The sequence below is a fragment of the Danio aesculapii genome, chromosome 1 (genome assembly GCF_903798145.1).
Source record: "Danio aesculapii chromosome 1, fDanAes4.1, whole genome shotgun sequence".
NCBI lineage: Eukaryota > Metazoa > Chordata > Actinopteri > Cypriniformes > Danionidae > Danio > Danio aesculapii.
Genome location: NC_079435.1, coordinates 34607114 through 34625367, shown reverse-complemented (window position 1 = coordinate 34625367; position 18254 = coordinate 34607114). Strand labels below are relative to the sequence as shown.

Here is an 18254-nt window from a genome sequence, read left to right as displayed (position 1 = left end):
GTGGCATGATCATTTAATTTGGATTTTATTTGCACATCAAATACCCTGCTCTAGCATAATAACAATAATTGAAATCATTCATGAAAACAAAGACTTTGATGCCAATATATGGCATGATAACAGACTCAACCTGACTAACCTGTTTTCATTATGTTCTGACATTATGATGGTGGTTTAAACAATTCTAATTGCAAAGGAAACAAAAAGGTCTGACAGACAAACACTATTTTATAAATAATACTGTAATGGAGCTTAAGCTTAATGGATAACTTTGTGGAGTGCAAGTACATGAGTTTGCTTTTTTTGTACATTCATTAATTTTCTTTTCGGCTTAGTCCCTTTATTAATCTGGGGTCGCCACAACGGAATGAACCACCAACTTACACAGCATATGTTTTACGCAGCGGATGCCCTTCCAGGTGCAACATCACTGGGAAACATCCATACACAATCATTCACTAAGGACAATTTAGCTTACCCAATTCACCTATAGTGCATGTTTTTGGACTTGTGGGGGAAACTGGAGCACCCGGGGGAAACCCACGCCAACACGAGGCGAACATGCAAACTCCACACAGAAAATGCCAACTGTCCCAGCCGAGGCTCGAACCAGCAACCTTCTTGCTGTGAGGTGAATGTGCTACCCACTGCGCCCTGTGCAGCCCTTTTTTTTGAACATATATTATCAGATTCAGACGTCACAATAGTATCATATTTTATTGCGTGAACAGCGGTGTCCAACGCTAGATTTTTAATCTTTTTGGGTTCTTCTGACAACACTTCTCAAGAAATCAGTTACTAGTTGACATCACACGCATTGTTAGGGACAGCAAGCAATGTCTGCTCAGAAAACAGTCGATTGTCTTACAGGATTCTTTACCCAGAACGAATTTAGGTGGGCAAAATTACATGCAGTATTTCCATAACCAGAAACCAATTTCTATTTCCATTTTCTATCAGCTTAGCTTTTTCTACAAGAACACATCTTATTTCCCATTGCTCTCCTTAAATACAGCAACAATCTCCAGGGAAGTAATTAGACTCTCTGAGGTCTTGTAATGACCATAAACTTTATTATATATGTCAAAAAGAATATTTACACTCAGATCTAGATATGAGAATTGTTTTCATCACTGCATTTAAATATTTAGTCTTTCTTTGTATTAAAGACAATAAATCCTGTGAGCAAAGCAGAAGCACAAAAGAGGCTTCTATTTTCCACAACACAGCGCACAGACATACACAGACCTCCACAGAGGCAAGGGCAAAATGGAAAAATCCTTGGAAATCACATCAAAAGCCCTTGGACAATTCAGTCAGATAGAAGGCTTGCACAAATATTACACTATATGCCGTGTCATTATTGTTGCAGAATTTCTTCTGTTTCTTAGTTTTTGAAAAAAAAATGAGGTGGGATGAAAGAACGTTTCCTAGTAAGATTACAACTATATTGTTTCCCTTATTTTGATACAGCTTCTTGTACTTCCTAATGTATGTGGGACTCCTATTTCAAAACTGGACAGTAATTAGCACTGAGGTTATAAAGACAGTGTAAAAATTTTTTTGGTTTATTTAACGTATGATACATGTTGTACTATATGCAATTGTAATGTGGTAATAGACACACGTGTATGTTTGTAATGAGGCACCAACTGCAGTCACCATTGAGTGTTTAATGCACATTTATGCATCTTTTGACAGCACTCAACCCTTACTATGGCTGTGCAATTAATCGAAAAATTCAGTTTCGATTTTGGCTTCTAACGATTATGAAAAAGCATTACTCGAGATTATTGCATCATTTACCGCCCCTTTCCTGTTGTTCACATTTGTTGCTCTGCAAAGCTCATTTTCACATGAACATTACTAAATACATGTACTGTAATGTAAAATTTGCAGCAGCACGGGATGCGCATCATTCATTGATGTAGATTCGAATCATTCATGTTTTTAAAAGCGTGAAAGAGACTGCATGATGTTGTATGTGCGCTCAGCCTCAGAGATGAGCAGAGCACCTAGGTTACTCCTTTTTTCAGATTTAATACAAGTCTTTTGTGTCTCCAGAATGTGTCTGTAAAGTTTCAGCTCAAAACACATATCAGATTTTTTATTATACCTTTTTATAAGTTTCTATTTTATACCTTTTTGCATCAGCTTGCAGTTTTGTTGTACTAGTCCTCCCCGCCCAACGTTTCTACATGCCTTTCAGCGTGCCTTAATCTCCTCCCTCAGCTGATTCAGACAACAGACAGACAAAGGAAGATCTCATGTAGCGTTTGTGAGAAATACTACAGTAAGAACTTTACCAATGAGTATTTGATGCATTTGTTGAGTTGCAACGATGAGTCACACACAATGTCGTTACAAAGTTCACGTGCACACACACAGATACACACACACGCACACACACACACACATACATAGTGCAGACACACACACAAACACACACACACACACACACATATACCTAGCGCAGACACACACACGCACACACACACACACACACACACACACACACACACACACACACGCACACGCACACACACAGACACACATACACAATATCCACTGCTGTATGAATATCTGTTATGTTAATGTACAAAATAACCTGATTAATGTCCACAAACCGGGATTGAAGCATATTCCTTTATAATTGTTCTGACTGTGGTGATAAAGTAAAGCTAAAGTAAATCGCTGTAATTCATTACACACAATCACTGTTTTAAAACATTTTAAACTTGTAAAACTCACTCTTGATAACATTTGTTGATGATTAATGATCCTAGCAAACTGAATAGATCTTTTATTCCCGGTTGCTTTGTGCACGACCTGTCTTGTTGGTATGACTATACACTACCAGGTGACTACCGGGACATGTTAATATGCAGCTGTCATTCAATTCAGTGAGCGGGGGGACCACACTCCTACGTCAAATTGCGGTCAGTCTGAAAATCACTCCAATTGGTCCACCGTTTTTATGTTGTTAAATTGAAAAAAGGGACTGGGTGTGTTTATATCACCCCAATATGACGGTCTACACTATACCTACACATAAGTCTGTCCAAACTGCTTGAAAAGCAGATTTTTCACCATATGTTTCATAGAATGATGATATCATAGATGTTTCATATTTTTATTCTATTGTATTTAATTCCCTTTTCTTATTTGCAGGGAGGAAAATAACTGTGTGTGTATATATATATAGACTAATAAGCTGTTGTAATCTAATACAGTTATTCGTTTTAAAATGGCAAAGTACAGGTTGATTCCATATAATTGTCCTCTGTTTGATCTGTAAAAATGGCTGTGTTCTTTCTTTTTTTTTTTTTTTTTAAGTGTTTCATACAGCCAGAAGGTAGGATTGTTACTGATAATAGTTTTGTGGCATGTGTGTGTTTGCTTTTTTTGACACAATTATACATTTGAATGAACATCTTCCAAGAGTGCCGATATTTTTTGCCAGAGATTGTAGATATAGAGAGCTCTGGTGGAATAATGCAGAGCTTGTTAATATCCATATCCCTTCCAAATAAGGTAAAAATATAGCTTTTACATTCTAGGGGCAATTCAGAGGGGTTCTAAAGGGGCTTGAAAAAAACATTTGTGGAGATTGTTTTGCACATACCTAAGCCACATACTTTATGTAGACATCAAAGAACAGTTTAAACAATGTATTAATGCATTTTATGGCAGTACAGCATAGTAAATAACATTTAAAAACATTTTGTATTTGCAATACAATGCATTTGCATTACATTGTTTTTTTTTTGTAGTATCTAGAGATTCTCTGTTCACCAAGCTACTTCAGTACAGTAAATGTAGTATATTTTTAAGACCTGATCAATGCCAATAAACACCTAAAATGATATGTACCGTAGGATAAAAATCTTTATTCTCCCAATTTTCTCCACAGGGGAATGAGATCAAGTTTGCAGTGGATCCTCAGCCATCAGACAGAGAGCCTGTGAAGCCATTGAAATTTGTAAGAGGCCATACCATAATGGACCCTACAGTAGATTAAATTACTGAATCTCATTTGTAAAGAAAGTCTTTGGCTCTAAGATTACCTCTACATAACTTTAACAAATTTGTGAGAAATATGAGCTGGATGGGAATCAGTGAATTACAGATGAACGAAATTACTTTGAACATGCACCTGTATAACTGGATATCCTACAAAAGTTATCATTCATTACTACAATGACCAATGTTTTGCCAGATGACACCAATAACTTAGACTGTAATTTGTTGCAATTTTTCTAACTCACTCGCTGATTTATCAGGGACTAAGCCACAATGAAATGAACCACCAATTACTCTGGCATATGTTTTATGCAGCAGATGTCCTTCCAGCCAGAACTCAGCACTGGATAAAATGCACTATCTCAGTCACTCACTCACTCACTCACTCACACAGACACAGACACACACAGACACACACAGACACACACACACACTTGAAGTCAGAATTACTAGCCCCCCTTTAAATATTTCCCAAATGATGTCTAATAGAGCAAGGTAATTTTCACAGTATGTCTGATAATATTTTTTTTCTTGAGAAAGTCTTGTTTGTTTTATTTTGGCAAGAATAAAAGCGGTTTTAATTTTTTTAAGAACCATTTTAAGATCAAAATGATTAGCCCCTTTAAAGCAATTTTTTTTTGTCTGACTGTCTACAGAACAAACCATCACTATACAATAACTTGCCTGATTACCCTAACTTGCCTAGTTAAACTTATTAACCTAGTTAAGCCTTTAAATATCACATTAAGCTGTATAGAAGTGTCTTGAAAAATATCTAATAAAATATTTACTGTCATCATGGAAAAGATAAAATAAATCAGTTATTAGAAATGAGTTATTAAAACTATTATGTTTAGAAATGTGTTTCTAAACACATTTAGAATTCTAAACACATTTAAGTTCTCTCCGTTAAACAGAAATTGGGAGGAAAAAAATAAACAGGGGGAGGGGGGGGGATGCAAATAATTCTGAGTTCAACTGTATATAGTTCTAACTACACAAATGTGCTTGCATTTATTTAAATCAAACCTAGGTTTCAGTATAATAAAATTGGTAATAATTCTAAAAAGTACACTTTAGTTTATGACAGTCATAATTTGAAATACCAAATTTGTATTTATTTTGCATATAAAAAGTAAAGAGACTTTAAAATGGCCAAATATGTAAAAAGAATCGTTAAAATATCCAAAAACCACTAGAACAGAGTTATATATTTTGCTTACTTGCATTATTCCAAATGTTCAGAAGAATGTTCAAATTCAGAGAAATAAGCCACTGAAATTAGCGAAACAGACCATGTCCTGTGTTGACATACCTACGTCACCAATTTCTAGCTTGGTTTATGAAAAACACAAAAGAAACACCAAAGAATCTTTAATATGTTGTTTGTTTTATTCTTGCACAGATCAGCACTAAAAGAGAACTTCAAAATGTAATTATAATGATAAGACAGTGCTGCATACTTTCCCCACATACTTATGACCAGATGAACTGGAAGTGGTCATCTGTGGCATAATAAAGCTCTTAGACTCAGTTGCTTCAGTGGTCTCGATGTGCTTTAATGGTTTTCAGCCTGCTTCATACTTCCATAATATTGATGAGTTTTGAATACATTTGAATAGCTATGAATATAGACTCCCATGATTCCACACTCGCTTTCCAAGGCCCCGCAGATATGGTGGCTCTTGCCCTAGTGTCCCACCAGTGACTATATACAGCCACATCGCACTGCTACGAGTGTGCTATTGCATTTATACAACAGTTCGACAACATAACTGTGTATATAAAAAAAGAAAATCAAAGACAGAGAGTCCTTTTGTATGAGGAACTAGTTTCTTCCGCCATTACATCTGCAGCTGTCATCAAAACAACAGAAAACGTTGCTACTTCACCAACGTCAGTTTAGAGCTATATTTAAATGATTCTCTAGCATAATGTCTAAAGTGACGAAAAAACAGGTGATTTTGCTCACATTTTAAGATTATAAAGCTGAACAGCATGAAATGCCATCAGTCTAGACACATTTCCCAGTATTTCTATTGCAATCGCGAGATCACAATAACTAACCCCGCAAAAGGCTAAAGCAACGCATTCTGTCCTTTGTGCTGCAGGGCCACATACTGACATTGACATGAATCTCACATACAGGTTCTCCATCATTTCAGTTCATGCTATCTACAGCAAACACAGTCTGCAGAAGAGTGGCTCTGATAGGAGAGCAAGAGAGAAGGAAAGGTGGATAAACTCACATATCCACATATAGGCTCTAATGCTCAAATCAGGGGTTGCTAAATGTTTCATGAAAACCTTTTTACCTGCAATGGAAAAGAAATGCTGTGCCACTGACTAGGTGGATGGCAGTCACATGAAGCCCAATGTGACAGCAGCGCATGGAGTACAGAAACTCCACCCCCACCTTCCAGTCGGGCGGTCTTAAAATATTCCCCTGAGTCTGTGCCTTCTGGATTACAACCACCAAAGATTAACAGTTTATAAATAGAACAGATAGATGGACAAATAACGGAGGTTATGGGAGGATGTCCTCCCTTGATTTGTGATTGTCTGCATGACAGAAAGGGGTGTGCATCCCTTGGGCTGGGACACACAGCAGTATCTGACTCCTATTATTATTGAGCGTGTGTCTAAGTATGTATGTGTGTGTGTGTGTGTGTGTGTGTGCGTGTGTGTGTGCGTGTATATAATTAAGGACAGCTGAGAAAGCTCATGCATAAAGATGGCTAGAGGAGGCAAGAGTCTGTCTATTCTATTTTGTAGAGTAGATATATATTATACTCTGAATTTATTTATATATATACATACATACATACATACCACACATACACACGCACACACAATCTACAACAACTATTCTAACAAACATTCTTTTTGTTCAATTTAATTTAAGCTTATTTGCACACCACTTTCCACTGAAATTATCATTCATTAAAGCAGCTTAAAAAAAAAAAAGTTCACGCTATTAACAATCAAAACAGTTAGGGTGTTGCATATAGAGAGGACAGTAAATATGCTGCACTATAAAATAAAAAGTATGATAAAACAGTCCAAAAAGGCTAACTAAAACAAGTGGAGAGCCTGTAAACAAGCATCTCAGAACATGTGAAAGCCCTTGCTGGATTGCATGTTTGATTTAATGCTAAGGGTGCCAAAAAAGCATTGAATGCAGAATAACAAAGCAAAGATATAGCTTTATAAAAATGTATACACATCTTACAGAATATACATTATTATATAAAGCAAGAGGAGCACATTATTTCAGTGCATAAACCCTAATATTCATAAAATACCAAGGACATATTCTGATGTCAATCGAGTGTCATTTTGATGCTTTGGGATGTAATGGTGATGGTGATGTAATTTTTAAGCCTCACTGCTCTTATGTAACAGCAGGATGAGCCCCTGTCCTGGCACATACAGCATCCTCAGACTACAACTAAGTGATGACTGGGATGCAGAACAGAACAAAAGTAAAAGTCGTGAGAAAGTCAAAGCACTTTTACAATGTAGATGGTTTCAAAGTAGCTGAACATAAAGAAAAGAGAATATAAAGCCATAATGAGCTTTCAGATTTTGGAACATTTCAGCATATCAGACAGTGAACAATGTTGTGGTAGAATACTGTAGCTATATATTACCGTATAATTGATTCAGTTTAGTTAATACAAATGTCACTGTTGAAGATCAATTCTCTGAAGTGCAATTCTCTACAACAAGCAACAATAAACCAAAACTCCAAAAATTTACAGAAATGGGGAACAAACCTTGGGAGAAACCAGGCTCAGCTAGGGTGACCAGTTAATCTTCGCTCAATTGTAAGGTGTGTGCATAAATATTTTAGCAGCTAGCATTAATGCCTAACATGCCTAACATTTCAGACCCATCTTTTATGATAGGGGAGCTTTCAAATAAATATGGAACTTTCTGTGATTGTTCGTTAACTGGTATCTACAGTATTATTTAAAGGGTCATGGATTTTTTTAAAAACAATTATTTTAAGCAGTACCTTGAGGTTTACTCTTAATATTAATAAACTATTTTACACTAAAACACACACATTGACGCATAGATCCTCTTAAAGTCTGCACAGAGATGAAACTAGGCTGTGTTAACTGGACTCATCAAATCAACTGTTATTTTACTGTTAGGTTTGTTCTGTTTGCTAGCAAACTCAATCATATAGAGAATGTGTGAAATTGACTCTATACATTATCTGTGTGATTATTATCATCTCTGTTCACTTTTTATGTGACACAACACTCGCTTCTGGTTTAGGCAAAATCATTAGCCCTCTTTCCCAAGTATTGTTTCACAGAGAAATAAAAAATATTTTTTCCATTAAACACTTGGGTAATAGGGCTAACATGTTCAATAGATTTTACAAAACATTTTTAACACTAACTCTAAATTGTTCCTGTCCCAACTTCTTTAAAAATGCGTTGCAAGAACCAAAATTGGAATATGCGTTTATTTAAATAATAATAATAATAATAATCATGAGGAAGACATTACATAATGTTTGTTTATTGTCTGCAATGAAATACAAGTCAAAGTAAATTTAGACACCTTTTTCCTTTTTTTTTATTTGCGTTTTTCATACTGTCCAAAATTTCTAATTTGGAGTTGTAATTTCTAATTGTCAATTTTTTTTGTCTTTTTTAATGGTGCAAAATATTTTTCTTCTTCTTTTTTTTTTTGCTTGAAATTTCTACCTATTTCAGCTTAAAATGCAATTTAAAGGCTTAACTAGGTTATGTTACCTAGGGAAGTTAGGATAATTAGGCAAGTTATTGAATAATGCTGGTTTGTTCTGTAGACTATCTAGAAAAAAAATCTCTCAAGAGGGTTGACTGTAAAATTATTAAAGAAAATTTAAAAACTGGTTTTATTCCACCCTAAAAGAAAAAATACTTTGTTCATAAAAAACTAAAAAATAAAAAAAAATAAAAAAACAACCAAGGAAATGCCGTGAAATTCTCCTTTACCTGTTAAACATCACTTGGGAAATATTTGAAAAAGACAATTTCACCGGTGGGCTTATGACATCAACTCTATGCAGCGTGTATTAGGTATGTTATAAAAATAAAACATGGGAGGACGTTTCTTGCCGAATGTCTTATTGAACCAAAGACCTTGGATTGTGTCAACAGATTGTCAACTGATTGATTTTGTGTGTCTAATGTCCAAATGAAATCATCTTATGCCCATTTTGTTATCTACCTGCACCTGCTTATCATGGGCTGTCTGTTTATGACCCAAAGCTAATTTGAACTGGTCTTGGTAGATTGCACAGGTTATTAGGAGGATGAGCTGCTGTATCTTCCTCTCTCTCACTCGCTTTCATTCTGTCTCATTTACACACGTACACATTTTTACACTACGACCAGTTTCTAATTCACTTCAGGGGAAACCAGACCACATACAGGAAACCCATACAAACATGAAAACACACAGAAAGGTCTCCTGACTGCAACCAGCAACCTTCTGGCTATGAGGTAACAGTGCTACTGAACAGTCAAAAATGGAAGAGAAGCACGCTAATGTGCATGTTAAGAGTGCACCATATAGTAAATGTTAATTTTACATCAATAAATCAATTTATCTTTGATTACTAAAACATTTAAAGGGCATAATTTAAAGGCAAAAAACTATTCTATCAATTTATTTGCTTCAAACCTGCATGACTTTCACACAGGCATTAAAAAAAATCTCCTCTGACTTCAAATTAGTTTGACACCAAACATATGGTTTAGATATTGCCAAACAAATACACTACAATACTACTCTATTCTTACTTTGAGTTTGATTCCAGTTTAAATATCTAAAGATCCTTGAATCTAGAAGCATTTTCTGGACAAATAAAAAAAACATTGTCTTGTTTTTAGAAATATAATGTCAAAATTAAGGCATCACAGTGGTGCAGTGGGAAGCACAATCACCTCACAGCAAGAAGGTCGCAGGTTCGAGCCTCAGCTAGGTCAGTTGGCATCTCTGTATGGAGTTTGCTTGTTCTTCTTGTGTTCGCGTGTGCTTCCTCCGGGTGCTCCGGTTTCCCCACAAGTCCAAAAACATGTGGAATTGGTAAACTGGGTTAGCTAAATTGTCCGTAGTGTATGTGTGTGAATGATTGTGTATGGCTGTTTCTCAGTGATGGGTTGCAGCTAGAAGGGCATCCGCTGCGTAAAACATATGCTGGATAAATTGGCGTTCATTCTGATGTGGCGTCCCCAGATTAATAAAGGGACTAAGCCGAAAAGAAAATGATTGAATGAATGTCAAAATTAAGTGAGTTTTAATTGAAACAAACAAAATAATCTGTCATTGGGCTAAATAAATAGATTTTATTTAAAAGTGAAAACTAGACTATTTTACATACCCCACTGCAACATTATTTTGCTTGTTTTAAAGAAAAAAAAAAAAAACTTATTCCGTTGCTTGTCTAGGAAATGCCTCTTGACATTTGGACTAGAAACAAGACAAAAACTATAACTTAGAACTTTTTTTTTTGCAGTGTACTGAAATCATATTAGCATGCTTGAAGTAGCATTTAATATATTGAGAGTGAGAAGATCTAAAACTTAGAACTGTGTTATTGAATAGGTGATTTTGTAAAGAACTGATAACCTATCTTCAACATTTCAAGCAAGTACATTATCATCGAAAATGACAATAGGTCAAAGGAAATTATTCCATGTTGTCTGAGCTTAAATATTAGAAAAAGACGAGTACATTGCATATTTTAAATATCTATACATATTTCCAAACCAATATTTGGAGTATTTTATATTGACCTATTATCATTTTCTCCAAATAAATGCTTAAAGGGTACCTAGGTTACCCTTTTTTTTCAGATTTAATATGAGTCTTTTGTGTCTATAAAGTTTCAGCTCAACACCCATCTTTTTTATTATACCTTTTATTAAATTCTAATTTATAAATTTTTGCACTAGGAGGCTGTTTTGGTGTACTGCTCCTTTAAGGCTAGTCCTCCCCGCCCACCTTTTCTACGTGCCTTTCTGCGTGCCTTAATCTTCTCCCTCGGCAGATTCAGACAACAGACACACATTAAGGAAGAAGATCTCGTAAGAAGATGTAACGTTTGTGAGAAATACTACAGTAAGAACTTTACCAATTAGTATTTGTTGTAGAGTTGCTATGATGAGTCACACACAATGTCGTTACAAAGTTCACGCACACACAGATACACAGACACAGCGTGGACGAGACACGCACACACACAGACACAGACAAATGTGACAGGCTACAGGTTAATCTCCACTGCTGTATGAATATCTGTTATGTTAATGTACAAAATAAACCTGATTTAACGTCCACAAAGCGGGATTGAAGCATCTTCTTTTATAATTGTTCTGACACATGGCTGTGCTGATGAAGTGAATCTGAAGTAAATCGGTGTAATTCATTACACACATGCTCTGTTTTAAACATTTTAAAGTTGTAAAACTCACTCTTGATCCCGTTTGATGATGGTTCAAGCGAACTGAACAGACCTTTTATTCCCGGTTGCTTTGCGCTCTATGGTCTATACACTATACCTGCCCATATGTCTGTCTGAACAGCTTGAAAAGTAGATTTTTCACTGTAGGTGCCCTTTAAAATGACAAAAATGTACTTATTCAGGTCAAATCCAAAGAAAACATAACTTATTACTAACATAAATATTTTAATGGCTCTCAGTTTTTGCCATAAACATGCATTTATATAAAAAGTTTGTTTACAAAATAAACTAAATACATAGAATATGCAGAATTACATTTTGTATACATTTTCATTTTGATGGTTAAAGCTGTTGGTGGCCAAAAACACAGCGGAAATTGCATGGTGTTCAGCACAAACCATTTTATTTGTCCTCATTTCATATGTGGTTTCATATCTTGTTTTAGCTTGCATGGTTTTGTTCATGGTTTTTGAGGATGAAGACAAGTCGCATAACCTGAACATGAGGGTATTTCAAAAACCCAGTGACAACTGAAAACCTATTAATTAAATTTCATAGGAGTTACTAAGCATTCAAAAACAAACAAAAATTAAACATTACAATGTGTCCACTGTATTTCCCTTGTATGAACGTGAGGTCAATAATTTATTAATAAATCTTCATGTAGTTTTATTTTTCCTTTTAGCTTACAAATGGGTTTGCAGGTTTGAATAGATATACAGTAAATTCTAATGCTGCACGATATTGAAAAAAATATAACATCGCAATATATTTTAATAGTGCACTATATATTGCTGTATGAATACAATTTGAGTTGAATAACTATTTGGAAAGAATTTATAAATTTAGATTAATTGGGAGTGCATAAAATATAATAAACAATCTACAAGCATAGTTCAATTAATAAAGATAATTTTAATAATTTTATTGTTTTCCCGAGGAGTCGAACAGTATTCAGGTGTACAGTAATTGAATAGTCAAATGTAAATAATACTGCATAGTCTTCAGCGTATAGACAAATCAATCAAATTAATTATTATTAAATTTAAAATGGTACAATTGCCCCATTTAAAACCTTCACACAGTCTCAAAAAACACTTGCAAAATGATCAATTATAATCCAGACTCAACATTGTGAATACTCACGATGTGACTATTGCGAATGATAACATTGTGATATCAATGATGAAACTATATATTGCACAGCCCTAGTACATTCACTCTTTCACTGATTCATCTAAAGCAAATTCACAGTCAGTTCAACAGACAGCATGAAGATACTTAAAGGCCAAACAGTAAATAAAACCATATTATCTAACACTTTATTTTAAGGTGTCCCTTTAAAACGTTCCATGTACTTACCATAGTAATTACAATTAATTATACATAATTGCATGCAACTACCACTATACCTGCATTCTAACTGTAATCATATAGTAAGTATATGTAGTTATTACTACTCAGTACTTGAATTAAGATGCACTGCAAAAAGAACACCTTAAAATAAAGTTTAAACCAAGTATTTGTTTAAATATTCAGCTGCTGTGCCATATATGAAAAATCAGCCATTTATGTAAAAGTGCGTTTCTGTGCACCACCATTTATCGATGTCAATTTTCCTATGTGAACATGCAGACGAAAAAAAATCTTTCATTTTTCTCTCATGGATTATTTTGATGGATATAAACAATAACATTCGTCCTAATGTATTTCCTGTATTACATTTTAATTTTCAATAGCTTCCAAGAATCCAAAAGGTCCACATATTGATTAAATATGTTATGGCAGCCGTTTTAACATTAGGATATAATTAAATTGCCTCTTGTTACAGTTATGAAATAGCTTGGTAACAAGCAGGAAATGTTTATAGGCCAGCCACATTGAAATGGTCTGTAGTGTGTGTTGAGAATAATAATAAACCATTTCTGTTCTGTTTGTACTCAAATTGAACATGAGAACATTCGAAATTAACAATAATTCATTCTAACACTGACTCTGCATAGACTTGAATTAAATCCTGCAGGTGCTGGAGATTAGAACAAAACAAATGAGCTGGTTCCAGGAAAGAGCAAACTACTACTTATCACCAAAGTAGGCTTAGGGAATCATTTAAAGATAGAAGGCTTATGATATAAAGTTAATAAGCTTATAAAATTTGAATACTCTATTTTTTGGTGGTACAGCAATAAATAGAGCTTGTTAACCATTGATACATGTTTGTTATGATCACTATATTTGTAGTTAAATAATATAAGTTACTATATGGGTGAAAGCACTTTAAAACTAACAAATGTCTTCTTCCCTATTCTCTACCAAACTGTGCAAGGCCTTTCTCACTCAGAGGCTTTTGCCCCTCTGCCATCTGGAACTAAATCTGACATCTGAGGTAAATCAGCTGGAACAAATGTTTTACCCATTTTGAGCACTGCTGCATTTTCTGAACCGGAGCCATCTCCTCCTGAGGCCAGTTAGGGTCTGATCACCAGTTACCTGCATTAGACACTATACTATTAACTAGCTTGCCAGTGCATGTTTTTTTTAGTGACTGTGTACTCACCTTACTACAGGCTCACCTATTTAACACTATAAAAAGACATTCCATCCTGAAAGTACTATTTTAGGAGACGGTATATTCTGCAATCTACAATTTGAGACATCCTTCATTTCTGTGTAGGTGGACAATAAACAGCTCACAATTTGATTAGCATTTAAAAATGGCTAGATGCACTACACTGATAATGTTGAACATACTGTTCAAGTGCAGGTAGCGATGTGATAAAATACATAACAATAAAAGAATAAATTTTTATATTTTTAAGGGAAAACATCTCATTCTTTAGGAGGTAAAATGTCCCACTCTTTAGGGTCATTTAAAAACACTGGCCTGCCAAGTATGTGGTACAGTTGACAAAAACTTCAACAGAAAAATGTGTGCACTGCAGTAAGCAATGTCCAGAATTTGTAATGGGGAAAGCAGAATAAAACATCAGCCATGTTTGGGACAGGCGCTGTGGTGCATAAATAGTTCCTTACATCAAAGAAACCTAGAGATGGAAGCTAAAGAAATCTCTACACGTCCAAGTACAGTGCTGCTCACAACTGAAAAAAAAAAACACGAATTTGTGACAATGTGATCAAACGTTCTTAAACACCCAATGGTGAAAGAATCAAGAATGATGTTGTCTAATTGCAGAGTTTTCATCCATTACATGTAATAAAATAGAAATTACATTTTCTGTACACAGTCTCAAAATGAATTTGCAGTTATGAAAACAGAATGTGTGTGTGTGTGTATTCTCACAAAAATCACTTTCATAAGAAAGACATTTAAAAAAAAATCTCTGCATAACTACATACACAGCCAAACAGAATAGTCAGAGACAGTTTCCATGAAATCTCACTTTAGTTTTGTGCAACAAATCACAATTGGCTGAAAAGCCAGATGGCGTGTCCTAAAGTGTTAAAGAGTGCTGAAAATGCTATGTTTTTTTTTTTTGTTGTTGTTGTTGTTGTCATTTTAATACTAAGTGCTCATAAATAAAATTTCTTAAAAACAGAGACTTGTTGTCTCTCAAGGCCTATTCAGGTACACAATTTTGAAAACAATCAGAATGATATATTTTCTGTTTGTAAACATTTTATTTTTTTGGTTAGTAATGGACAAACCTTTGTTTCAAATTCAAGCAAATATTAACTATCCAAGCAAATTTCCAGGAATAAAGCAGGTAAAACTAGTTAAACCTGCCTCCGCATTTCACAGAGCAGGCACTATATTTTGTCACGACTGCAAGAAGGCTGTGTATAAAGTACACAGCAAGCTGTGAGATGGAGCAGTGTGTTTGAGGAACCATCTGTTCTACAGAGCAGCTCTGAGTCATGCCACCCTCTCCACTCTGCAGCGTGCACTGATGATGTCACAGCCTGACGATTGGTCAGAATGAGGCAGATTATGTTGTTTAATGTCAGGCAGTGATATGCAAGTTACAGAATTTCATATTAAGAACAATGTAAAGGGATGCTGAAGTCATGTTTTTCGTGTTTGAGATTTTATACTTAAAAATTACGCAATCTTAATCCCAAATTATGTCTGCACAAACTCTCAGTGAGACATGCATCTCTCATTCCTCTATTAATGCAAGGTGAATTCTTAAACAAGGACACTAGATGGACAGAACAGGCAAAAACCAATAGTAAAGCAGCCTCACAAGGTAACCAGATATTAAATCTGGTTTTAAGTCCACTGACACAAACATACAGAAATTTACACACACACACAGAAAATAATGATAATGGTTGAAACGAAAATTCAAGCATACTTTGGGGTCTAAATATGAAAAAAATATTATAATGTAAAAATTCCAATTGCATAAAATTGGACCTAAAGGCTATATGTGGTGGCTTTAACATCGTGGATTTAGCGTCACAGCATCACGAATGCTTTAGAGGGCATCGAGGTCAATTTAAGGATATGAGCTATTATGTAACAGCCCTTATCTACGCATCTTAAAATATTGATGTTCACGCGTTTTCATTTCAACGGCGCGGATAAGCGTACGGAAAAAAACAATGAACGCACATTCATCTTAACATCTGAACGAAATGCTTTGACAGCGACTAGCCCGATGGCAATATAGTGCCTTATTTGTTTATATTACGGTGCTTTGAATGAAGCACACGCTGTTCAGAGTGAAGAGCCGCATTACGATTCAGGACACAAGCTGTACTGTCTGCTGTAGCACTGCAGCAAACCCGTTTCAGGCTCGTAATGGTCAACAGAACAGAATGCTGAATTCATGTACCGTTGCATCTTACCTGAGTGGCTTTGTGGAATTGTTTCTTCAGTCCCGCTACAGACATGGTTCCGATTGGACTAGTGCTATTCTTCTAACCCCTGGATGAGATGTAAATATGTTCAGAGATACGGGGATGAGAGACGTTTAGAAATAAACCTTCGTACACTGGGAATCACCACACGCGTAGGCTGATTATAGCAGCTGATGATGACGAGCCGGTGACATCACGCGTCAGGTTCCGCCTCCCCACGGATTACAGCAGAGCCCCTCCTCCAGGGGAACCTTCAGGTTAATTCAAAAAGGCGTTATGCCAACAGGTACATTCAAGACAGGTCAGAGGAGAACCCTAGTCAACTGAATAAACTGCGCGGAATAATCTTCGCAGAGCTTATGCTTGTTTTGGACTGGGGCACCGTTCATGTGGTGGAACAAATAAAAACAGATCTCCCATATTAGCCTATAGGCCTAGCCTACTAACAAAGAATGTATCCTTACTAACAAGGAGCATTGGAAATATAAAACAACAATAATAAAAAAACTATAAGAATAATAATGATAATAATAATAATAATAATTGATAATAATAATAAGAAGAACTACTATACAATGAAAACCACACAGTTATCAAAATGGCAGACAGGGAACTCGGGACATTAGGGAACACTGAAATTTGGTAGTAAAAATGCTCTCTCTCCCTCTTTCTATAGTGGGCATGTGAAATAATATATTGTCAGCCAACACTTTTTGGATCAGGTGACTGGATGGTCCTAAAGATATCTGGTAACACTTTATAATAGTTTATGTGTTTGCTAACATAAACAAACAATGTATTTATCACAGTATTTATCTTTGTCAGCATTAGCTACTATAAATAAAGTTAACTCACAGTGCATTAACTAATGTTACAGTTTTTCTCAGTCGCTTTGATGCATTTTTCACAACACTGTTTACATTTGCACAACAGTTAATGCATTTCTCAAAACAATTAGTACAAACTGCAAAACCTAGTTGATAACCTGCAAAAGCATGTCACTTGCTCAAAATGGATAGATCATTCCTCAAAAGCAACTATTCATCTCAATGAAAGTGTCATTGTCATCAAGATGAAAAGTCCCTGACACCATTGTTTATGAACAAGATAGTCAAACGACTTTGTCATGTTTTCATTATGACCGTTTACTCTGTACATTTTTTTCATTGCAATAAAAAAATTTATATATATATATATGACTATTTAGCATTCACAAGTTTAGTTCATTTTGACTGACATGACATAAGCAAATAATAATGTTATGAAACAGCAGAGAGTTGCATGAGAGATTGCACTTTTGAGAAAACTGTTGTGCAAATGTAAATAGTGTTGTGAGAAATGCATCAAAGCAACTGAGAAAAACTGTAATATGCACAACTTTAAATTTTAATAATGCATTTATAAATTATGAAAATGCTGATTATTAATAAATGCTGTACAAGTTTTGTTCATTCTTTGTGTTTATGTTTGTAAACACGTGAAATAAAATTAACTAATGCAAACTTATTGTAAAGTGTGTCCAGATATCCCAGTGTCATGAACTCATTGCCTTGCTGTAACAGGTAATGGCATTTCAGTCAACATCTGCACACAAAGATTCCAAGAAATCAGCAACATCAACCTTCATAAAAGTTTAAAATTAATTATCAGTCTTAAATGGGAATGTAAAGTAACCACCAGTGTGGACAAGACAATATGTACATTTTGTAATAGCATATATATATATATATATATATATATATATATTATCTATATATATATATATATATATATATATATATATATATATATATATATATATATATTATATATACATATTTTGCAAGTCTACCTGAATAAAAGACACCAGTTACAACTTGTCACCCTGCTATCAGAAAACAAAAATGAGGACCAGTTTTGGGAACCACTGCTATGACATCTTAGTGTTTCAAGT

At 34.9% G+C, this 18254-nt stretch overlaps 1 protein-coding gene across 1 annotated transcript in view; it reads right to left on the bottom strand.

The window, feature by feature from the left end:
* Positions 1-16501, bottom strand: part of sh3gl2a (SH3 domain containing GRB2 like 2a, endophilin A1) — a 30694-nt gene extending 14193 nt beyond the window's left edge. Inside the window, exon 1 of the mRNA XM_056459117.1 lies at positions 16310-16501. Within this exon, the coding sequence (XP_056315092.1) occupies positions 16310-16354 (45 nt within the window). The 5' untranslated portion in view covers positions 16355-16501. The remainder of the gene's footprint in view (positions 1-16309) is intronic.
* Positions 16502-18254: the final 1753 nt, after the last annotated feature.